The sequence below is a fragment of the Sus scrofa genome, chromosome X (genome assembly GCF_000003025.6).
Source record: "Sus scrofa isolate TJ Tabasco breed Duroc chromosome X, Sscrofa11.1, whole genome shotgun sequence".
Classification (NCBI taxonomy): Eukaryota; Metazoa; Chordata; class Mammalia; order Artiodactyla; family Suidae; genus Sus; species Sus scrofa.
The window spans coordinates 58,968,377-58,994,124 of NC_010461.5; the positions used below are offsets into that span (position 1 = coordinate 58,968,377).

The 25,748-nt window shown below is 36.8% G+C and overlaps 1 protein-coding gene across 2 annotated transcripts in view; it reads right to left on the reverse strand.

The window, feature by feature from the left end:
- The window catches only part of LOC100525798 (nucleosome assembly protein 1-like 2), a 207,231-nt gene continuing 182,683 nt past the window's right edge, over positions 1,201 to 25,748 (reverse strand). Inside the window, exon 2 of one of the 2 annotated variants that reach the window (XM_003135186.5) lies at positions 1,201 to 3,757. In XM_003135186.5, coding sequence (XP_003135234.1) covers positions 2,006 to 3,427 — 1,422 coding nt within the window. In that variant the 5' untranslated portion in view covers positions 3,428 to 3,757 and the 3' untranslated portion in view covers positions 1,201 to 2,005. The remainder of the gene's footprint in view (positions 3,758 to 25,748) is intronic. The other variant, XM_021080764.1, reaches the window with a different exon arrangement.

A 25,748-nucleotide genomic window follows, 5' to 3' on the forward strand; every position in this document is an offset into this window, starting at 1 on the left:
TTCCAGATGTTTTAGTGCACAGTAACAGCAACCACTATTAAAAGGAGCCTAACTTTTGTATGTAGGAGGGGCTTAGAGGGAGTCGCGAATTTAATAGAGATCAAGATTTAATGGCTGTGAAAAATGGGAAAAAGTCTGCATTTACCAAGTATACCCTGGAAGTGTTTCCTGATTTAGGTTCCTCTATAATAGGGAATTGTCTATTTCCCAATACCCTGTCAACACTACAACTCCAGAGAAAAGCTAGTCACTGTTTACCACTATCCCTGGGAGAAAGATATTTTAGAGGAATATCCTGTCCAGACAAGAAAAGGAGAGAAAAAAAGCCCATACCTTCCTCCCCAGTTGATTGTAGAGATGAGACAGTGGTAAGAAGAGCAGGCACTGTCATAAACTTACCTTTTTGAGACAAAATCCGAAGGAGGAGATATGTTCGATAGTGGAAGAATAAGTCACGAGCAGAGGAGCTTTTGTTCCACTTTCATTTTATAATTCTGTGGGATCACATCACAACCACCTGGGATGGAAGAGTGGATAGGCAGCAATAACGAGACAGAGTTAGCACTTCCTAGCCACTCTCAGCTCTCACATGGCATGGAAGGGACTAAGAAGTTCACTGTTGTCCCAGAGGGATAGATGTGACTTTCACAGAGTATGCTAAAGGGGGCAGCCAAACTTCTGGGTTTCCACACTTGAGGAAGGCAAAATCATCTCTGGGACAAAGTCAGCATTCTGATCAACCACATCCCATTGTCCCCAGTCAGTGCACATCCCCTCCCACCAATGTCATAAAGCAATATAAGGCCCTCTATATCCAGTTGAGGTTGTGGGAGAGTAGGTAAATCTGAAATATAGACTAACACACGAGATCCTGTTATTTTTGGAGTGTTTAAATTATTAACTGACAATGAAGTAACTAGATTAAAGTTGAGATTTTTGTTTCTCTGCAGCCCAGGGAGGTGGAGGTGGATTCACGATTAAGATCAGTTGTAAACAACAAAGATACACTTTCTTTGCACATCTAAGTATAGTTTTAGTAAATTTGCATGTATATTTAAACAAAAAGAAAAAAGAATGGTAGAAAATTATTCAAACATTAACAATGCTTATCTTTGGGGAGTGGGTATATGGATTTTAGTTTTAATGTATTTTTTAAATATTTTCCAAAAGTCCTGTAATTAACATATTACTGAAGATCAGTTTTATAACATGAGACACTGAAATTTTTATTTATTTTGTGGTGAAAGAACATTAAAAATCTTTGCAAAATGATAAAGTAATGCTTTCGATGAATGATTAAATGCACTATAGGAAAAGAGAAACTATACACTGTAATTACAGTTTATACAATTACACAGAATAATATGTGGCAATCTTTGGAAAATACTGCAATTAACACTTCACTGATAAACACCAATATGACTGCTTCATTGTTTATCATGGTCACATAAAATACAAGAGCCTATGCACACAAGCTGTTGTTAACAGTAAATGCCTGAAATTCTTAACCATATGCAGGCTTTTTCTCAAGCATTCGAGTTTTAAATTCTGCATTTTTACTACAAAATGAAGCATGCACAACAAAATTAAACCCACTGGCTAATACGTACTAAGAAAACACAAATGCAGTATACAAACAACAGCTAAAGAACCTTGGCTTGGTTCCAAGATTTTCTTTCTGAATAAATATTTATCTCATTTAGCAGTTCTGATAATATTCACAGCTATAGTTTAGTGCCTACATGACCAAAGGACTTCAGAAGGATTAAACTACACATCACTATAGTAATGTCTTAAATTATTTACCACAGTCTATATTTCTTGAAAGCATTCTACTACTAAAATGCAAGGTCAAATGAATTAGTATTCGAACTTTTATATTTCTAAGACATATGTTTTAACTGACACCTCAAGAAAAATTAAGAACACAACACTGTAATTAACTTCTTATATCTTGAGTAACTAGATCTAGGTCAGTTAAGTGCAGGGCTGTGTACACTCTGCCTTAGCGATCAATGTCTTCTACTATTGCCTCAAGATTTTTGCAACAGGCTTTAACCTCCTCAATTGCAGCCATCCAATTATCATAAATAATTTTGTCATAAATTTCATCATTAACTTCCCTAACTACCCCCTCCTGCTGAGATTCAAGTGCATCACCTGAGAAAAATAATACTGATCTTGGGATTATATAAGTACGAAAATTGTGACCAAGTAAAAAATCATCATTTCCATCCTTTCCATCTGAGTTGATTCCTTGAGGAGTAAAGAAATTGAAGAATGACTCCTTGGGAAAATCTTCAGTCACAGTTCGGATTGTTCCCCAGATTCGGTGTTTCTGCTTCTTCTTGATGGTTTTCAAAGTGACATTCTTTCCTTCATTCCAATCTATTTTACAGCCTATGCAATACTCAATCGCGGTTCCCCTATAGGGATGGGGATCATAATATGCTAGCCTTGACTTCAGCACATAAGTCTTTGTCAACAGATCATTTTTGAAATATTCATTTGGTTTGAAGTGAAATTCTAGTGTGAAACTGAGAGGCTCACCAGGATCTGAAAGTTTCACTTTAATATCTGTCAGGAGCTTCAGAATAGGCTCATCATATTTCTTAATCAAAGGAGTGAGTGTGTCAACGTTTTTTAAGACAGTCAGCCAAAAATCAGGAATTCCTTTAGGATCCTCTTCTTTATTTTCACCTCTGGCAGCCTCGCTGTCGTCGCCGTCGTCATCATCGTCGTCATCATCATCATCATCATCAGCGTCGTCATCATCCTTATCATTCTCAATAACATAATCATAATAGTCTTCTTCACAACCGTCATCCTCATCCATGTACTCATGTAGGAGACCCTCCTCATTACCATACAGCTCTTCCTCATCATACATCTCATCATCATCACAGTCTTCTGAGTCTGATTTATATTCACATTCCTCTTTTGTAGGTTCATAAATTGCATTGATTATCTGACGTCTTTTTTCCAATAAAGGTTGATACATTTCAGCAAACTTTCTTTCAATGCCATGAAACTCTCTCAGGAATTTGGATTCTAGGTTGGCCACTCTAGTTTGAAGTTTTTTGAGGGCTAACACACGGTATTTAACTTTCACAGGTAGACTTTCAACAAAGTCTGTATCTAAAAGATAACCGATAAGTCCTTTAGGACGGTCTGCGTCTGAGTCCTCATCAGTATCTTCACCTTTTTCCCCGCCTTCCCCGGACCCAGCAGCAGCATCTTCACCTTTTCCCCCTTCTTCCCCAGGCCCAGCGGCGGCTTCTTCACCGCGCTCCTCATCATCTCCAGGCCCGGCTGCGGCATCTTCACCGCGCTCCGGCTGTTCCCCGGGCCCTTCCATCATTACCTTATCACCAGCCTCTTCTTGACTGGATTCTAACAGTTCCTTGTAGTCGGCTGACTCGGCCATTTTTCAAAGGACCTCACAAGCCTAAGGTGGCTACCGCCAAGATCGGGAGACCTGACCTCCGCAAGGGAAGACTCACCGGAATATCAGAAGCGGCGGTGGCTGGGGCAGAGGTGGAACGAGCGGTAGCGGTCGGGTTGTGGGAGCCTGGAGCGACAGTCGAGGCTGCTGCAGGGACGAAGGCTGTGCTGAGGATACAAAAACGGCACAGAGGCAGCGGTGGCTGGGCTGGGGTGCAGAGAGCGGCGACGGCTTCCGTGACCGGTCCTGCAGGACCGAGCTAGAGACTGCAGAGAGCCGCAGTGGGCAGATCGCCTCCGCAAGCAGCAGCTGCTGCAAGGAAAAAACAGTGCCGCAATGTGATTACGCAGCCGTCTCTGGGCTAGATTTTTTTTTTTTTTTTTTTTTTTTTTTTTTTTTTTTTTTGGTGCAAATAGCTTGCTGCGTCACTCCCTCCCTCCCCCACAACTCTACTCTAATTTCATTTGCTGGGCTGTAGTGACTGACAAACCATGAGCCAATAAGTTATTAGATCTATCAAGTTTCCAACTCTGCTCACCTTCCCAGGTTCTCTAACATGGCTGATTCATCCATCTCCCACTCGTCCCAGACCACCTGGGTTTTCTAGAAACCAGGTTTTATTAGTTTACTCTTTCGGTTTTCAACTGGTGGTTTTTTTTTTATAATTTCAAAAGAGCTAAGAGAAAATAATAACTAAAATGTTAGACAAGGCATTCACCCATCCTAAATCTGTCCGTTTAATTTGAGCCCTGGGCTCTGGGAAGGAGAGACGTGAGCAGGGGAGAAACTTATAAAAAGAGGTTAGAAGAGAAAACGCGAAAAAAACTAGCAACATTGGTCTCAGGGTGGTATAACTAACAGTGATTTTTAAAATTTTATATTATGTTTTTCTGTATTTCCCACAAGATGTATGCTAAGTGAGCAGTAATTTTAGATTAGAAAATCCTCCTAACATTTCCTGGAATATGGGGTGGGGACAGGAAAGAGGGGGCTAGATGGTTATATGTAAATTAGGGTGAAAGAGGGCCTGTGATGAAGAGCCAAAATGCTGTAGCCAACTGTAGGACAAATCCTAATGCTGACTTGCCACTTCTTGACGCAGGCTTTAAAGCCACTGGGAATTTTTAAAAGAAATGCTCAAATGTATAAGTAATTTTTTAAAATTCAACATTTGTTTGATAAACGTTATGGGAAATAATCTAAATTTCAGCATTAAAGACTCGGTTATCTAACCATGATAGATGTGTTCATAGGCTGGAACACTAAGCAGTCATTAAAATTTTTCCTTTGAGTAGGTATCATCGGTGATGTTTATTTTGCCCATATTTCTAATGCTGATCATTTATTAATTGAACAATTTTTAAAATGTTAAATGTCTTTTGTTTTCCAGATTTAAATAATAATTTCTAGAATGCTATTATCACAGATATAAACACTGTTCACATATTGTATTTCTTTACAAATTCTTTTAGAATACAGGTAAGGTTTTCTCTCTACTTCTTTTATCTCTGTGTTATATACCATTACAGAATTTACAAAATTCAACATTCAGACTCGCGTATCAATCTAAGTAGTTCCATAGCTGAGTCCTGCATTTCAGGTTTTCTTTTTCTGGTTCTGTAGTTGCAACATTCCTTGTGGTTTCTGATAATACATACAGTACATGTGCATTTTTTAAATTTAGAAAATGAAATTTTTAGAATATAACAGAAATCACTACTAGTCTCACAACCCTGAGAAAACCAATGTGAACATTTTGGTCCTTTTCTTTCTAACCTGTTTATGTAAATGTTGTATTAGGCTGGAGGTTTTTAAAAATAAAATTGGGATAGACTCATAAATTTTTCCTCTTGTTAACATATTTCAGTGTTCTTAGTTTCCAAAAGTGTAATTTTAGAAGAAAATCCACTTATTTAAATATGCTATATAGTTAAACTAAACTATTAAAGGACAAAGAGAAGGTATATTCATCTAATTTTAAAACTGAAGAGTCCTTTATAGTCATACATGCTGTCACAGAAATCATGAAGTAAATGATTTGATTTTATTACATGAAACAAAAGTATATGACGGAAAGCATATACATAGCATAAACAACCAAGAGAAAATAGATAAATTGGACTTCTTCAAATTAAAAACATTTGTGTATCAAAGGATACTATCAACAGAGTTAAAAGGCAACACATGGAACAGGAGAAAATATTTACAAATCATATAACTGGTAGGAATTAATATAGAGAATATATTAAGGGTTCCTACAACTCAACAACAACAAAAACCCAAGTAACGCAATTAAAAAATGGGCAAAGGACTTGAGTAACATATCTACAAAGAGATGCAAATGGCACATGAAAAGATGCTGAACATCATTAATTAGGGAAATGCAAATAAAAACAACAATGAAAGACCACTTCACATCCAATAGTGTAACTATTATGAAAATAATAAAAACAGAAAATAACGTGTCAGCAAAAATTTGGAGAAAATGAAACTTTGTGTATTGCTGAGAAATATAATGAAATGGTGTAGCAGCTGTGGAAAGCAGTATGTCAGATCCTCAGAAGATAAACCTTGAATTGCCATATGGTACAACAGTTCCACTGCAGTACATATATCCAAAAGAATTGAAGGTAGAGTCTCAGATTTTTTTCCACCAATGTTCATAGCAGCATTTTTCACAATACCCAAAAAGTGGAAACAATCCACAAGTCCACTGCAAGAGAAATAGATAAACAAAAAGTAGCATATATGTACAATGGAATGTTATTCAGCCTTAGAAAGGAATGAAATTCTGACACATGCTACAACATGGATTAACCTGAAGACTACTATGTGAAATAATCCAGACACAAAAAGACAAATACCGTATGATCCCACTTATGTGAAGTGCCTACTATAGTCAAATTCATAGAGATAGAAGGTAGAATGGTGGTTGCCAGATCTAGGGCAGGTGGAAATGGGAGCTTTTATTTAATGGATACAGAGTTTCAGTTCAGAAAAATGAAAACATTCTGGATGGTGATGGTGGTTGCATAGTAATATGACTGCACTTAATGCCATTGAACTGTATACCTAAAAATGGTTTAAATGGTAAATTTTATGTTATGCATATTTTTCAGTGAAAATGCTGAAACAATCAAACCAATAAACAAAAAAATAAACAATAAGTAAAATGATCACTAAGTGAAAATAGGTAAAATATGTATAATACACACATATACATACAAAGCAAATAAATGATTACTATGTAAAGAGAATTGACAGTGCCTATAACTTAAAAAAAAAATGTGTATTCCAAACTGTCACAAGAATGTAGAGAAATTGGAACTCTTAAGATATTGCTACCAGAAGTGTAAATTCGTATTAAAAACTTTGGAAAACTGCTTGGCACTATCAACTGAATCTAAACACATACTTCTCCTAGGACCCAACAATTTAACATTTAGGTATATACACAACAAAAGAAATGTACAATAATGTTTATGTCAACATTATTTTTAAAATATCCCCATTGGGCCATATTTTGCATATCATGTAATGCACCCTTTTTCAAGTGCACAATTCAATGATTTTTTTGGTCATGCCCATGGCACGTGGAAGTTCCTGGGCCAGGGACTGAACCTGCGCCACAGCAAGCAGCAACCTGAGCTGCAGCAGTGAGAATGCCTGATCCTTAACCCACTGCACCATAGGAGAATTCCTCAATGATTTCTTAAATTTACCAAGTTGTACAACCACTACCATGGGTCAATTTAAGAACATGTTCATCATCTCAATATGATATTTCATGAACACTTACTGTTCATTTCCATTATAGGCAACTGGATTTTTAAAAATTGTATTGGAATATAGTTGATATACAAAGTTATGTTAATTTCAGGTGTGTACAGCAAAATAAATCAGTTATACATATACATATGTCAATTTCTTTTCAAATTCTTTTCCCGTATGGGTTGTTACACAGTACCGAGTAAATTTCCCTGTGCTCTACAATAGGGCCTTTTCACCCCTCTATTTTATATATAGTAATGTGTATATATCAATCCCAAGCCCCTAATTTATCCTTCCCCACCCCACATTTTCCCTTTCTAAAACATAAGTTTGGTTTTGAAATCTTTGAATTTTGTTTCATTTTTGTTATTGTATCATATTTATTAGAGATCACATATTAGTGACTTCATATTATATATGTCTTTCTCTGTCTGACTTGATAATTTCTAGGTCCTTCCCTCTTGCTGCAAATGACATTATTTCATGAATTATTATTGCTAAGTAATATTCCACTGTATACATGTGCCATCTGTAGTCATCAAAACGGTATGGTACTGGCACAAAAACAGACATATAGATCAGTGGAATAGGATAGAAAGCCCAGAAATAAACCCAAGCACCTATGGTCAATTAATCTATAACAAAGGAGGCAAGAATATACAGTGTAGAAAAGACAAGTAAGTGGTGCTGGGAAAACTGGACAGCTACATATAAAAGAATGAAATTAGAACACTCTTTAACACTATACACAAAAATAAACTCAAAATGGATTAAAGACCTAAATGTAAGGTCAGATACTATAAAACTCCCAGAGGAAAATGTAGACAGAACACTCTTTGACATAAATTGCAGAAATGTATCTTTTGATCCACATTTTTTGATTCATAAAAAGAAAAATAAACAAGTGGGACCTAATTAAATGTAAAAGCTTTTGCACAGCAAAGGAAACCGTTAACAAAATGGAAAAACAACTCACAGAATGGGAAAAAAATCTTTGCAAATAGAGCAACCAACAAAGGATTTATCTCCAAAATATACAAACATCTCATACAGCTTTATATAAAAAAAATTAAAAACTGGTCAGAAGATCTAAACAGACATTTCTCCAAAGAAAACAGATGGCCAAAAAATACATGAAAAGATGCTCAACATCACAAATTATTAGAGAAATGCAAATCCAAACTACAACAATGTATTACCTCACACCAGTCAGAGTGGCCATCATTAACAAGTCTACAAATAACAAATGCTGGAGAGGGTGTGGAGAAAAGGGAACCCTCCTACAATGTTGGTGGGGATGTAAATTGGTACAACCACTATGGAAAACAGTATGGAGGTTCCTTCAAAAACTAAAAATACAACTACCATATAATCCAGCAATCCCACTCCTGGGCATCTATCCAGAGAAAACCACGACTCGAAAAATCACATGTACTCCAATCTTCATTGCAGCACTATTTACAATAGCCAAGACCTGGAAACAACCTAAGTGCCCATTGACAAAAGAATAGATTAAGGAGATGTGATACATATATACAATGGAATATTACTCAGCCATAAAAAAATGGCATGATACCATTCGCAGTAACATGGATTGACCTAGAGATTATCATACTAAGTAAAGTAAGTCAGACAAAGACAAACATCATATGCTATCACATATAGGTGCAATCTATAAAATGGCTACAAATGAACTTATTTGCAGAAGAAAAACAGACTCATGGAGTTGAAAACAAACTTATAGTTACTGAAGGGGACAGTTGGGGGGAGGGAGGGATTGGGGGTTTGGGATTGGCATATGTACAAAATGGAATGTTTGGCCAATGGGGAACTGCTGTATAGCAAAGGAAACTCTACTCAATATTCTGTAATAATATACATGGGAAAAGATCTGAGAAAGAATGCATGTGTGTATATCTAAAACTGAATTACTTTGTTGGACAGAAGAAATTATCACAACATTGTAAATCAACCATACTTCAATAAAACTTTTTTAAAAAAAAGTCTTCTAGAGAGGGTGTGGAGAAAAGGGAACCCTCCTACACTGTTGGTGGGCATGTAAGCTAGTGCAACAATTAAGAACAGCATAGAGGTTCCTTAAAAAACTAAATACAGAACTACCATATGATCCAGGAATCCCACATCTGGGCATTTATTAGGAGAAAACCATAATTCAAAAAGATACATGCATCCCAATGTTCATTGCAGTACTATTTATAATAGCCAAGACATGGAAGAAACCTAAATGTCCATCATTGGCAACTGTTAATATATTTTCTGTCTTTATGCCTTTATCTTTTCTAAGTATTTCATGTAAATGGAATCATACAATATATAGCCTTGTGTGTCTGGCTTTTATCACTGAAAATAAAGATTTTGAGATTCATGCCACAGAATGTGTCCATAGTTGGTTCTTTTTTTTGTTGCTAAATAGTATTTAAATGCATGGATACACCACACTATGTTCATTTTTTTTTTTTTTGTCTTTTTGCCATTTCTTGGGCCTCTCCCGTGGCATATGGAGGTTCCCAGGCTAGGGGTCGAATCAGAGCTGTAGCCATCAGCCTACGCCAGAGCCACAGCAACGCGGGATCCGAGCCGCGTCTGCAACCTACACCACAGCTCACGGCAATGCCAGGTCCTCAACCCACTGAGCAAGGGCAGGGATCAAACCTGCAACCTCATGGTTCCTAGTCAGATTCGTTAAACACTGAGCCACGACGGGAACTCCCACACTATGTTCATTTTTACACCAACTAATGGACATAGAGGTTGTTTCTAACTTTGACTACTATGAATGATGAACATTGAGTCTTTTTTTATTTTAGCCTTTCTGATGTATGAAATGATATCCTGTTGTGGTTTGATTTGCACTTTTCTAATGATCATTTTTTCATGTACAAATTAACCATTCACATATTTTTGATATAATATCTTCAAATCTTTTACCTATTTTTATTTGTATGATTATCTTATTATTGAGGTATAAGAGTTCTATGCATATTCTTCATGCAAGTCCTTTATCAGCTATATGTTTTGCAGTATTTTCCACCAGTATGTTGCACATCTTTTTATACCTACTAAAATGGTGTTTTTGAAGTGCAAGAGTTTTGGATTTTGATGAGATCCAATTTGCCATTTTACATAGACTGTGTTTGGTGTCATAACTAAGAAATCTCTGTCTAATTCAAGATCTTGAATTTTCTGCTATACTTCCTTCTAAAGGTTTTATAGTTTTACTTCTTGTATTTAGGTCTGTGATCCATTTTGAGTAATTGTTTGCATACGATGTGAGTTAAGGTCCCAAGTTTAGTGTCTGAATATGGATGTCTATTTGCCCCAGCACCATTTGTTTAAAAAGTTATCTTTTTCCTCAATAAATTGCCTTGGTACTTTTATCACAAATCACTTGACCATATTATATAAATGGACCAAAGGTAGCCCCTGTGTATCAGCCTCTGCATTGTTTATTTTTCATAGCAGTCTAGGACCCTTAGTTCAAAGCCCTTCAGAATCAAACTCAAAACTCTCACACATCTACCTGCTTTAAATATAGCCTAAATAAGCACATTTTTGTCATTTAGAGCTTGCCTGTTACCCTTCAAAACTGTACCCTGTATCTGCTAGCTATAGATAAGACAAACCTTGTAGCTATAAAAGATCCCAAACTGCTATTGCCCTTTGGAGGTCTCTGATCCAGAGACTCCCCACCTTGCTACTGAAGGACATCACCTAGACACTTAAGCCTCTTCTCTGATTTACCTCTGTCCCAGAAATTCCCTTGCCCACTTCCCCTTCTGGGATATGGTCCTGTGACAAGTCTGTGTAAGGTTTTCTGCTGTGAGAAAATAACCCTCTCAAGCAACCCTGGTCCAGGCACCACCCAATAAAGTTTGTTTGTGTAGTACTGCCATCTCCTTATCTCCTTGTCTTTTCCTTGACACAAACTCACCACCACTATGAATGTAAGGATTTACTTCTGGATTTTCTTTTTTTTTTATTTTTAGGGCTTCACCTGTGGCATATGAAAGTCCCCAAGCTAGAGGTCAAATCAGAGCTGCAGCTGCTGGCCTACGTCACAGCAACACCAGATCCGAACAGCATCTGCAACCTGTGCTATGTTTGCAGCAACACAGGATCCTTAACCCACTGATCAAGGCCAGGGATTGAATCTTAATTTTCATGGCGACTACTTTAGGTTCTTAACCCACTGAGCCACAGTGGGAACTCCCTTATTTCTGGATTTTCAATTCAGTTTTATTCATCTATGTGTCTGTCCTTATGCCAGTACCTCAGTCTTGATTAATGTAGCATTATATCAATTTGTTTATTGGGAAGTGAAAGTACTCCATTTTTTTTCGTCTTTCTCCAAAATAGTTTTGGCTATTCTGAGTCTTTTGCATTTTCACACGAATTTTAGTATTAGCTTGTAAATTTCTGCAAAAAAAAAAGGAATACACCTATAATTCTTATACAGATTGCCTTGAATCTATAGATCAATTTGGGAAGAATCAATATCTTAACAAGATTGAGTCTTTCAGTCTGTGAACAAAGAAATTACATTTATTTGTCTTCTCTTATTACTCTCAACAATGTTTTGTAGTTTTCAGTAAACAAATCTCGTACTATGTTTGTTAAATTTAACCTTATATTGTTTTATTATGATTGATGTTATTATAAAAGGTACTGTAATTTAATTTTTATTGTGCTAAAATGTATATAACATAAAATTTACCATTTTAACCACTTATAGGTATACAATTCAGTTGCATTAAGTACATTCACAGTGTTGTACAACCATCATCAAAGTTCATTTTCAGAACTTCATTATCTCAAACTGAAACTCTGTACCCATTAAACAATAACTCTCCATTCCTCACTCCCTCTAGCTTCTAATAACCTCTATTATATTTTTTGTCTGCATTTATTTATTTTAAGTTACCTCATATACTTGGAATCATACAATATTTATGATTTAATATTTATGATTTATATACTTTTAATCATACAATAATCATACAATATTTATCTTTGTATGTGGCTTATTTCACTTATAATGTTTTTAAGGTTCATTCATGTTGTAGCCAGTATCAAAACTTCATTGCTTTTTAAGACTGGAAATGTATGTATATGCATATATATATTACATTCTGTTTACTCATTAATCTATTGGTGGACATTATGGTTGTTTCCAACTTCAACTATTGTGAATAATACTGCTATGAAATTTGTTGTGCATATATTTGAGCCGCTGCTTTCAATTCTTTGCACATATATTACTGGATCGCATGGTAAGTCTATGTGCATATTTTTGAGGAAAGATAAAACTGTTTTCCATAAAGGATGTACAATTTGACATTCCCAATAGCAATGCACAAATGTTGAAATTTCTCCAAATTCTCACTGAAACTTATTTTTCAATTTTTAAAGGCATCCTAATGGAAATGAAGTCATTCTGGTTTTAATTTTAATTTCCCAAACAAATATGTTGAGTATCTTTCCAACTGCTTCTTATCCATTTGTATATCTTATTTAGAGAAATGTCTATTCAAGCTCTTTGTCCACGTTTGTTGGTTTTTGTTTTTGTTTTTTGTATTTTTAAGGCCACATGTGTGTCATATGGAAGTTCCCAGGCTAGCGGTCAAATCAGAGCTATAGCTGCCGGCCTATTCCACAGCCACAGCAACGCCCGATCCGAGCTGCATCTGCGACCTACACCACAGCTTGCAGCAACGCTGGATCCTCAAACCACTGAGTGAGGCCAGGGATTGAACCCACATCCTCAATGGATACTAGTCGAGTTCATTACTGCTGAGCCACAATGGAAACTCCTTCTTGTCCACTTTTGAATTGGTTTGTTTGATTTTTTGTTGTTGAGATGTAGCAGTTCTTTACGTATTCTGGATATTAATCTCTTATCAGATGTGTGGTCTGCAAATTATTTTCTCTCATTCTATGGATTATCTTTTTACTTTCTTGATAGTGTCCTTAGATGAACAAATGTTATTAATTTTAATGAAGTCCACATTATTTATATTATTTCATTGCCCATATTTTTAGCATCATATCCAAGAAAATATTGCCAAATCAATGTCATGAAGTTTTCCTTCTGTTTTTTCTAAGTGTTTTATGTATAAAACATATATCTAGTTCTTTGATCCATTTTGAATTAATATGTATATATGGTGTAAGTTCCTAACTTTGTTCTTTTGTGTGCAAATATTCAGTTTCCTCAGCGCTTTTGTTGAAAAGACAATATTTTTCCCATTTAATAGTCTTGGCACACTTGCTGAAAATCAATTGACAATATATGTGAGAATTCATTTCTGGGCTCTCTGTTACGTTATATTGATCTATACGTCTGTCTTTACACCAGTTTCACACTGATTTGATTATTGTAGCTTTGTACTAAGTTTAAAAATAAGAAAATGTGAGTTCTCCAACTTTGTTCTTCATTTTTCAGTATTGTTTTAGATATTAGGAATCAATTGATATTCCATATAAATTTCAGGATGGGTTTTACTATTTCTCAAAAAAATGCCTTTGGGATTTTCACAGGGATTGCGTTGATTCTGTAGGTCTCTTTGACTAGTATTATCATTTAAAAAAATATTAGGCCTTCCAATCCATGAGTATAGAATGTCTTTCCATGTATGTATGTCTTCTTTAATTTCTTTCAGCACTGTTTTGTAGTTTTCACTGTACAAGTATTTCACCTCTTTGGCTAAAATTATTTCTAAGTACTTTATCTTTTTCATGCTATTATAAATGGTTTTTTCTTAATTTCCTTTTCAGATTACTCATTGTTAGTGTATAGAAAAGCAACAAATATTTGCATGTTGATTTTATTTCCTGCGATGTTTCTGAATTTATTTGTTGCTTCTTATTTTTTAATCTTCAGGGTTTTCTACAGGACATCTGTAAACAGAGATAATTTTACTTCTTCATTTAAAATTTGGGGAGTTCCCATCGTGGCTCAGTGGTCAGTGAATCCGACTAGGAACCATGAGGCTGTGGGTTCGGTCCCTGGCCTTGCTCAGTGGGTTAAGGATCCACCGTTGCTGTGAGCTGTGGTGTAGGTCGCAGATGTGGCCCAGATCCTGCATTGCTGTGGCTCTGGTGTAGGCTTGCAGCTACAGTTCCAATTGACCCCTAACCTGAGAGCCTCCATATGCCTCAGGAGTGGCCCTAGAAAAGGCAAAAAGACAAATATATATACATATATACATTCTCCCCAGTACTTACTATAATCTGATAGTTCCTCCATCATTAGAAAAATAAAATAAAATGAAATTTGGATGCCTTATTTTTTATTGCTTTTCCTTATGTAATTGTTCTGGCTAGAACTTCCAATACTATGCTGAATAGCTGTGGGGAAAATGGGCATCCTTGTCTTGTTCCTCTTCTTTTATCATTTTGTTTTTGGCTAAGTGAAATAAGCATAATGTCCTCCAAATCCATCCATGTTGATGCAAATGGAAAAACTTCATTCTTTTTATGGCGGAGTTGTATTCCATTGTGTGTGTGTGTGTGTGTGTGTGTGTGTGTACACACAGCAGATCTTATTCGTTTACCTGTTGATGGGCACTTAGGTTGCTTCCATGTTTTGGCAATTGTAAATAATGCAGCTATAAAATTGGGATGCATATGTCTTCTCAAATTAGTGTTTCTTTTTTTTTTTTTTCAGATATATACCCAGGAAGGAAATTGCTGAGTCATAGGGTAGTTCTATTTTTAGTTTTTTTAAAAACTTTCATTGTGGCTGCATCGACTTACATCCCCACCAACAGTGCGTAAAGGTCCACTTTTCTCCATATCCTCACCAACATTTGTTATTTGTGTCCTTGTTGATGATAGCCATTCTGGTAGATGTGAAGTGATATCTCATTGCGGTTTTGATTTGCATTTCCCTGATGATTAGCAACATTGAGGATCTTTTCATGTGCCTGCTGGCCATCTGCATTTCCTCTTTGGAAAAAATGTCTATTCAAAATGATGATCATAAAGATGTTGACTGATATCAGAAGAATGAATGAACACAATGAGAACTTCAACAAAGAGAAAGAAAATATAAGAAAGTACCAAACAAAAGTCACAGAGCTGAAGAATACAATGATTGAACAGAAAAGCACCCTGGAGGGATTCAGCAGTAGACTAGATGAAGAATAACGAGGATCAGTGAACTCAAAAACAGGGCTATGTTGAACTCACATAATCAGAGCAGCAAAAAGAAAAAGGGGGAGTTCCTGTTGTAGGTCAGTGGTAACAAACTCGACTAGTACACCATGGGTTAAGGATCAGACATTGCCATAAGCTGTGGTGTAGGTTGCAGATGCAGCTCAGATCTGGCATTGCTATGGCTGTGGTGTGGGTTGGCAACTGTACCCCTGATTCATTCCCCAGCCTGGGAACTTCCATATGCTGCAGGTATGACCCTAAGAAAAAAAAGAAAGAAAAGAAAAGAAAAGGAGTTTGGGGGGTTCTTTGGTGGCCTAGTAGTGAGGACTCATTGCTTTCACTGCTGCAGCCTTTATTCAATCCCGGGTCTGCAAACTGAGAGCCCACATCAAGCCACTGCATGCCATGGCCGAGAGAGAGAGAGAGAGAGAGAGAGAGAGAGAGAGAGAGAGAGAAACATTTTAAAAAGTGAAGATAGTTTAAGGGACTTATAGATAACATAAAGCAGATCAAAATTCACATTATAACGGCCCCAGAAGGAGGAGAGAGAGAAAAGGACAGAAAGCTTATTCAAAGAAATAATGGCTGAAAACAACCTAACTTATAGAAGGAAACAGATATATAGATCCGTGAAGCCCAGAGACTTCTAGATAAGAGAAATTCAAAGAGACTTACACCAAGACACATTATAATTAAAATATTGAAAATTGAAGACAAGGAGAGAGTCTTGAAAGCAATAAGAAAGAAAAATGAGATTTTATCATGTCTATTAATTTGGAACATATTCCTGTTTCCTAGATTTTGTATTACTCTGTTGTTTTTTACGCATTAGATGAAATATTCTTTTTTTCTATTCTTTTTTTTTCTTTTGGCTACACCCGTGGCATATGGAAGTTCCTGGGCTGGGGATCAAACCTGTACCAAAATAGCAGCCTAGGACCACTGCAGTGACAATGCCAGATATTTAATTTGCTGTGCCACAAGGGAACCCTTTTTTCCTATTCTTGAAGGAGTAGCTTCACATAAGAGATGAATTTTATCATTCAACCTTGCCCTAGCTCTTGGTTGTCTCAAACCTTTGTGATTATCCTAGCAGCTCACTTTATTTTTAGTAACTCCTAGTAGTTGAGGCTATTTCAGTATCCAAAAGGGATTGTTTTTAATTGGCACCTAGATACATGCTGATTGGAAGCCAGACCCTCAGGCAACAACTTTTTTTGTCTTTTGTCTTTTGTCTTTCTTGGGGGGGCCGAACCCCCAGCATATGGAGGTTCCTGGGCTAGGGGTCTAATCGGAGCTGTAGCTGCTGGCCTACGCCACAGCCATGGCAACACTGGATCCTTCACCCGCTGAGTGAGGCCAGGGATCAAACCCATAATCTCAAGGTTACTAGCCAGGAGCCATGACGGCAACTCCAGCAACAACTTTTAAATAATGCAAATATATACAGTCCTGTTGGGACCACAAGCATAATCCCAGCTGGAACCGGAGCCAGGCAATCTGGGGGTGATTTCTAAGTGGCACATAAAAATGCACTCTAAATGTGTGTTTAAGTTCCTTTCTGGGAGATACTGGCAAACTTTTGTGAGGCAGAGGGATGTACTCCCTGGCCTACATTCTCTGAAAGCACCTCTGTAGGGCTCTATTGTGTGCCAAATCTGAAGCCTGTCCCTCAGACCAAAGGTGAGAATAATCATACAAGCCTCATTCACAGAAATACTGTTGGGTTATGTTTCAGTCTGCTATCTTTGCAATGCCCTGGGGCAGAAGCCTGCAAATAAGACATTTAGCCATTTCTCAGCTTGCTATAGCCCTTTGTATCTCATGGTCATGAGCTCCATTGGTTTTCAAAGACGGATATTTTGGGGGCTTATCTCTCAGAGGAAGTTTTAAAATTTGAGGTGCCTGATACAGGTACAAACTTCTGTGCCTCAAGGAGAAGCTCTAGGTCTGTTAGCTCCCTCACAATAGTGGGTCACCACAGCAGAGGTGGAATTTATCAAGAAACTCTCTCAGCCTCTTTGACCCTATTCAATGTGACTTTTGCCTCATTTGTTTGATGTTAAGGAGTTACTCAGCTAGTTTTCAGGTCTTTTTCAGAGATGATTTTTCCATGTGTAATTGTAGATTTAATGTGTCCTTGGTACAAGATGAGTTCAGAATTGTCCTGGTTTACCATTGATAAAAGAAATTTTCACATACTGAGGTATGGGGAAGTCATTCTGGCTTATATATGAGTTAATTTGAATTTTATGCTAACTAAAACAACCTGTTTGTGGCCTATCAACCATACAATGTATATATGCTTTAATTATTTAAATAAAAGGATGAATCAACCAGAAGTAAAGAATGCCTATATTCATGGAGAACTGACTTGTGGTTGCCAAGGTGGGGGGAATGGGATGGATGGGAAGTTTGAAGTTAGCAGATGCAGACTGTGTCATTTAGAATGGATAAGCAATGAGGTCCTACTGTACAGCACAGGGAACTATAGCCAATCTCTTGGGATAAAACATGACAGAAGATAGTATGAGCAAAAATGCATATATATGTGTGACTGGGTCACTATGCTGTGCAGCAGAAATTCACACAACACTGTAAATCAACTATAATAAAAATAAAAAATTTTAAAAAGCACATATCCTCTTCACAAATATCAGATGGCGCATTGCACCTGCCTCCTTGTATTGCTTCAAGTCTTTCCTGATCTTCCCAATGTAAATAGCCTCCTCCTTGTGTTTATTCCCACAGCACAATACAATGTTCCCCAAAGTGTGGCACACATTTTGCTAGTGGCATGTGAGGGAATGGTATGAGAGAGGGAATTTTCAATATATGTGAAAGAGCTCTTTTGTTTAATAGTCATGTATTTATTCTAATACATATTAAATTCTAATAATATTTAGAGGAAAATCAAGTGGAGAAAATGTTTAATTTCCCAAGTACTCAAGGATGAATTAAATGAATTGGTTTAAAGAAAAATAATTCAGTATCTCTAAAGTATTTTGAATTACTTATACCTTCCTCTGAGGGCTGTTGTGAGAAGGTCTGCAATGATGGCTAAAAACTGCTTTGAGGATGGCTTCTTTAGTCCTGGGCAGGCTTAACTTTTTGACCTGGGTAGTGGGTACATGGGTGTGTTCACTTTGTCATCATCCATCAATGTGAGCACTTTTTGGTGTGTACTTTTGATGTGTGCACTTTTGTGTGTATGTTAGTCTTCCATAAAAAATTTAATTTATAAAAACAGCTGATGCAAAACCATAATTCAAAAAGATACATGTACCCCAATGTTCATCTCAGCACTATTCACAATATCCAAGACATGGAAGCAACCTAAATGTCCATCAACAGATGAATGGATTAAGAAGATGTGGTATTATATATACAATGAAATACTACTCAGTCATAAAAAATTAAATAATTGCATTTGCAGCAATGTGGATGCATCTAGAGATTACCATTCTAAGTGAAGTAAGTCAGAAAGACAAATACCATATGATATCACTTATATGTGGAACCTAAAGTATGGAACAAATGGGGATGGGGGAGGAGTGGGAGGGACTGGGAGTTTGGGGTTAGTAGATGCAAACTATTTCATTTGGAGTGGATCAGAAATGATATCCTACTGTATAGCACAGGGAACTATGCCAATCTCTTGGGATAAAACATGATGGAAGATAGTATGAGAAAAAGAACATATATAGTTTTATGACTGGGTAACTATGCTATATAGCAGAAATTGACACAACATTGTAAATCAACTACACTTTAATTTAAAAAGGATGTCTAAATTAAAAGTAAAATTAAATACCTCCCTTCCTAGGATGCCAGTGCTGATATCCCTTCAATAATAAGACTCCCTTCCCAGGTGCCAAGGCCATACTGAATCATTTGTACATACTGATCTGTTTTTACTTCTTTTTGAAACCTTGAGGAGAATGTATCCCTGACTTGTTTAATGTTCTTTGTTCTGGCAAGATATAAAACTGTGCCAAAAATCATGCTCCTCCAGAGCAATTCCTCGGAGTTATCTGAGAGACTGTCTTCTGGGCTATAATCCTTAGTTTGGCTTTAAAAAATCTTTCCTTTTCTTAGCCAATACTGTTTATTGAATATTTTCATCAACATCTTGAATCATTTCTTCCCACTTTTATCTCTGATTTTAAGTTATTTGCATCTTCCCTTTTTTGTTGTCAGTCTAGCTTAACGTTTATTAATATTATTGATATTTTCAAAGAATCAACTTTTGCTTTGATTTTTCTGTTTTCATATTCTCTATTTTTTAGCCCTGTGCTAATCTTTTTTTTTTTTTTTTTTTTTTTTTTGTCTTTTTGCCATTTCTTGGGCCTCTCCCGTGGCATATGGAGGTTCCCAGGCTAGGGGTCAAATCAGAGCTGTAGCCTCCGGCCTGAGCCAGAGCCATGGCAACGCGGGATCCTAGCCGCGTCTGCAACCTACACCACAGCTCACGGCAACAACGGATCGTTAACCCACTGAGCAAGGGCAGGGACCAAACCCGAAACCTCATGGTTCCTAGTCGGATTCATTAACCACTGTGCCACGACGGGAACTCCCCCTGTGCTAATCTTTATTATTTCCTTTCTTCTATTAGCTATAGATTTTGTCTGTTCTTTTTCTAGTTCCTTGAGAAGTAAATTTATGTTATTTACTCAAAATCTTTCTTATTTTTTATCTTTTTTTTTTTTGTCTTTTGAGGGCCACACCCATGGCGTACATAGGTTCCCAGGCTAGGGGTCCAATCAGAGCTGTTGCTGCCGGCCTACACCAGAGCCACAGCAATGCCAGATCCAAGCCACATCTGCAACCTACAGCACAGCTCAGGGCAACGCTGGATCCTTAACCCACTGAGTGAGCCCAGAGATCGAACCACGATCTCGCGGTTCCTGGTCGGATTCGTTTCTGCTGCGCCACAACGGGAACTCCAAAATCTTTCTTATTTTTTAAATCGAAGTATTTACAGCTGTAAATTTCTCTCTTAAAACTGCTTTTGCTGCATCCCATAATTTTGATAAGTTGTGTTCTCCTAATCACTTGTCACTGTGTTTCCTAATTTCCCTTTGTATTTCTATCTTGGCCATTGCTTTTTAAGAGTGTGTTTGATTTCCATATACTTGCAAATTTTCCAGTTTTCTTTCTGTTATTGGTTCCTAACTTCTTATTCTTTTTTTTTTTCCCACTGTACAGCAAGGGGGTCAGGTCATCCTTAGATGTATACATTGCAGTTACAGTTTTTTCCCCCACCCTTTCTTCTGTTGCGACATGAGTATCTAGACATAGTTCTCAATGCTATTCAGCAGGATCTCCTTATAAATCTATTCTAGGTTGTGTCTGATAAGCCCAAGCTCCCGATCCCTCCCACTCCCTCCCCCTCCCATCAGGCAACCACAAGTCTCTTCTCCAAGTCCATGATTTTCTTTTCTGAGGAGATGTTCATTTGTGCTGGATATTAGATTCCAGTTATAAGTGATATCATATGGTATTTGTCTTTGTCTTTCTGGCTCATTTCACTCAGTATGAGAGTCTCTAGTTCCATCCATGTTGCTGCAAATGGCATTATGTCATCCTTTTTTATGGCTGAGTAGTATTCTTTTATATTTATTTCTTTTTGGCTGCACCCACAGCATGCGGAAGTTCCCAGGCTAGGGGTTGATCAGAGTTGCAGCTGTTGGCCTACACTGCAGCCACAGCAACACCAGATCCAAGCCACATCTGCAACCTCTGCTGCAGCTTACGGCAATGCCAGATCCTTAGCCCACTGAGTAAGACCAGGGATCAAACCCACATCCTCATATACACTAGTTGAATTCTTAACCTGCTGAGCCACAATGAGAACTCCTACAAGTTTTGTTTTTGTTTTTTCGTTTGTTTGTTTCTTTTTACAGAAAAGAATAGGTTCAAAATAAAATTCAGCTAAGTTTCTGCCATTGTATAATAAGAAATTATCTGGAGTTCCCGTCGTGGCGCAGTGGTTAACGAATCCGACTAGGAACCATGAGGTTGCGGGTTCGATCCCTGCCCTTGCTCAGTGGGTTAAAGATCCAGCGTTGCCGTGATCTGGTGTAGGTTGCAGACGCGGCTCGGATCCCGCGTTGCTGTGGCTCTGGCGTAGGCCGGTGGCTACAGCTCCGATTCAACCCCTAGCCTGGGAACCTCCATATGCCGCGGGAGCGGCCCAAGAAATAGCAACAACAAAGACAAAAAGATAAAAAAAAAAAAAAAAAAAAAAAAAAAAAAAAAAAGAAATTATCTGCCTCAAGTTTCCATAACATTTTGCTCATCTTCATCTGAGCGCTCACTAGCATTGCCCTTAAATTTCATATTTCTACCAACAGTCTGTTCATGATGATTCAGGTATACCCTAAGATGATATTTTTTAAATTTCTTTTTTGCTTTTTAGGGCCACACTCATGGCATATGGAAGTTCCCAGGCTAAGGATCCAATCAGAACTACAGCTGCAGGCCTATGCCACAGCAACAGGAACCCAGGATTCAAGCCTCGTCTGCAACCTACACAGCAGCTCATGGCAATGCTGGATCTCCAACCCACTGTGCGAGGCCAGGGATCAAACTGCATCCTCATGGACGCTAGTCGGATTTGTTTCCACTGCACCATAACAGGAACTTCCAGATGATACTTTTTTTCTATCATTTCTTTCTGAGATTTTTTTTTCTTTTTTTAAGTTTTAGTATTAACATGTGATACTGCCCTTTTTGGAGTATAGTTCTATTCATTTTAACATGTATACAGGTTCCACCAGACTCAGGGTACAAAACTATCTATTATTTCAGAATTCTCTCTTGGACCACACCCTCCTCCCCCAACCTCCTCCCCCAACCCCCTCCCACTCTCAGCTTATGACAACCACTGGTCTCTTATCTGTCACTATATTTTTGTCCTTTTGGCAGTGCTAGGTAAATTACGGAAACAGTTTGTAACCTTTTGAGACTGTTTTCTTTCCCCCACTCAGCATAGTATTTTTGAGATTCATCTCTATTGTTGCCTGTATGAGTACTTCATTCCACATTATTGCTGAGTATTAGCAATATTATAATATTACTAATATTATATTATTGCTGAGTATTAGCGATATTACAATTATTCTGTTGTATGCACTGCACTTTGTTTATCCACTCATTTCTCTACAGTAAATACCCAGAAGTGGTATTGCCAGGTCATATGATAGACTATATTTAACTTTGTAAGGAACTGCTAAACCATTTTCCAAAATATTCATATTAGTTTGCATTCTCACCAGCACCGGATGAGAGTTCCACTTGCTCTGCATCTTTGTCAGCACTTGGTATGTCAGTGCTTTCTAGCTTAGCCATTTTAATTAGGGTGCAGTGGATCTCATCGTGATTTAATTGCATTTCTTTAATGGCTAATGATGTTGAACATCTTTTCATTTGCTTGTTTGCCATCCATATATCTTTTTGGTTCATGTATTTTGCTCATTTTAAAAAATTAAATTATTTTCTTTTTCTTAGCTTTGAGAATTTTTTATGTATTTCGTTTTTTTTAATTTTTTACTCTAGTTGATTTACAATGTTCTGTCTATTGCTGCTGTACAGCAAAGTGACCTGGTCATACATATATATACATTATTTTTCTCATACTATCTTCCACCATGTTCCATCACAAGTGATTGGATATAGTTCCCTGTGCTATACAGCAGGACCTCATTGCTTATCCACTCCAAATGCAATAGTCTGCATCTACTAACTCCAAACTCCCAGTCCATCCTACTCCCTCCCCCCCGCCCCCTTGGCAATGACAAGTCTGTTCTCTATGTCCATGAGTTTGTTTCTGTTCTGTAGATAGGTTCATTTGTGCCATATTTGAGATTCCACATATAAGTGATATCATATGGTATCTGTTTTTCTCTTTATGACTTGCTTTACTTTGTATCAATATCTCTAGTTCTATCCATATTGCTGCAGATAGCATCATTTTGTTCTTTTTATGGCTGAGTAGTATTCCATTGTGTATATGTACCACTTCTTTTTATTCCATTCATCTGTTGATGTACATTTATATTGTTTCTACATCTTGGCTATTGTGAATAACACTGCAATGAACATGGGATTGCATGTGGACCTAATCAAACTTACAAACTTTTGTACTGCAAAGGAAACCATTAAAAAAAGCCAAAAAGATAACCTACAGAATGGGAGAGAATAGTTGCAAATGATGCAACCAACAAGGGCTAAATCTCCAAAATACACAAACAACATATATAACTCAACAGCAAAAAAAAAAACCTCAAACAATCCAATTAAAAAATGAGCAGAAAACCTAAATAGACATTTCTCCAAAGAAGACCTATGGATGGCCAACAGGCACAAGAAAAAATGCTCGATATCCACTAATTATTAGAGAAATGTAAATCAAAACTACAATGAGTTGCCACCTTACACCAGTCAGAATGGCTGTCATTAATAAGTCTACAAATACCAAATACTAGAGAGGGTGTGGAGAACAAGACCCTCCTACACTGTTGGTGGGAACATAAGTTGGTACAACCACTATGGAAAACAGTGTGAAGATAACTCAGAAAACTAAATACAGAACTAACTATGATCCAGCAACCTCTCTTCTGGGCATATATCTGGACAAAACTTTGATTCAAAAAGATACATGCACTCCTATGTTCATTTTTATGTATTTTAAATGTAAGTTCTTTGTTAGATATGTGATTTGCAAATATTTTCTTCCAGTCTGTAGCTTGTCTTTTCAGACTGCCTTAACAGTCTTTCCCAAAGCAAAATTTCTAATTTTGATGAAGTCCAGTTTATTGAATTTTTATTTTATGAATTAAATTTTTGTTATTATGTCAAAAATTCTTTGCCTAACCCTAGGTCACAAAGATTTTCTTCTGTTTTTTTTTCTTTTAGAAGCATTATCATTTTTTATTTTATATTAGATCTATGGTCATTTTTGAGTTAATTTTTGTAAAAAGTATAAGAATTATGTTGGGGTTCATTTTTTTGGCATGCAGCCATCCAGTCTTATAGCACCTCTTTCTGAGTTTTAACAGTTATTAGCATCTATATTTCTACTAATAGTATAATCAAGGTAGTCTAGACTTTTTTAATTTGCTTCTCAAAATTCTTCCAACCTCTAATTCTACTTCTACATCTGTAATTATTTGTTATAGCAGAATCCCACTGCCAGGTACCAAAATATCATTAGATTTCTGTTGAAAATATATGCCATTAGTTTTAGTTTTTAGAAATATATTACTTTCTATTAAATTAATACTATTAAAATCATATTAGTTTTCTATTGCATTATAAAAAATTATCACAAAATTAGTGACCTAAAACATTACAAATTTATCTTTATTATACTGGTCACCAGAATCTGAAGTGGACTAAATTCCACTTTAGTCCAGAATCTGACTGGACTAAAGTTAAGGTGTAATCAGGATTGCACTCCTGAGTGCTTCAGAGGAGACTTTGCTTATCTTTTTTTATCTTCTATGTGCTTCTTGCATTAGGGCTTATGGCCCCTTTCTCTATTTTCAAAACAGCTATTGCATCACTTTGATAACTACTTCCATTCTTTCATCTTCTTTTCTGACTCCGACCCTCTTCCTCTATCTTAAAAGTACTTTTATGATTATATTGATCTCACCCGGATAATGTAGCTTAATTTTACATCTCAAGATCTTTAACTTAATATTTGCAAATATCTTTTGCCATGTAAGATAAAATACTCACAGGATCTAGGAATTAGTGTTTGGACATCTTTAATGGGGGCATTTTTCTGCCTATCACATAAATATTTATCTGCGAAGCTAGAAGAAATAGCAAAATAAATCCAAATATTTAGAGTGAAAGAATAATAAAAGATAGAAATAAACAAAATAATGGATAAAGAAGATGGGGTACATATGTACAATGGAATATTACTCAAATATAAGAAAGAATGAAATAATGCCATTTGCATCAACATGGATGGACCTAGAGATTATGACACTAAGTGAAGTAGGTCAGAGAAATACAAACATTACATGATATCACTTATATGTGGAATCTAAAATATGGATACAAATGAACTTATCTGCAGAACAGAAACAGACTCATAGACTTTGAAAACAAACTTATGGTTACCAAAGGGGTAGGAGGAGGGATGGCTTGAAGGTTTGGGATTGGCATATGCACACTGTGGTATACGGAATAACTGGCCAGTGGGGACCTGCTATATAACACATAGAACTCTACTCAATATTCTGTGATGATCTAGGAGTTCCCATAGTGGTTCAGCGGTAACAAACCCAACTAGGATCCATAAGGATGTGGGTTTGATCGTTGGCATCACTCAGTG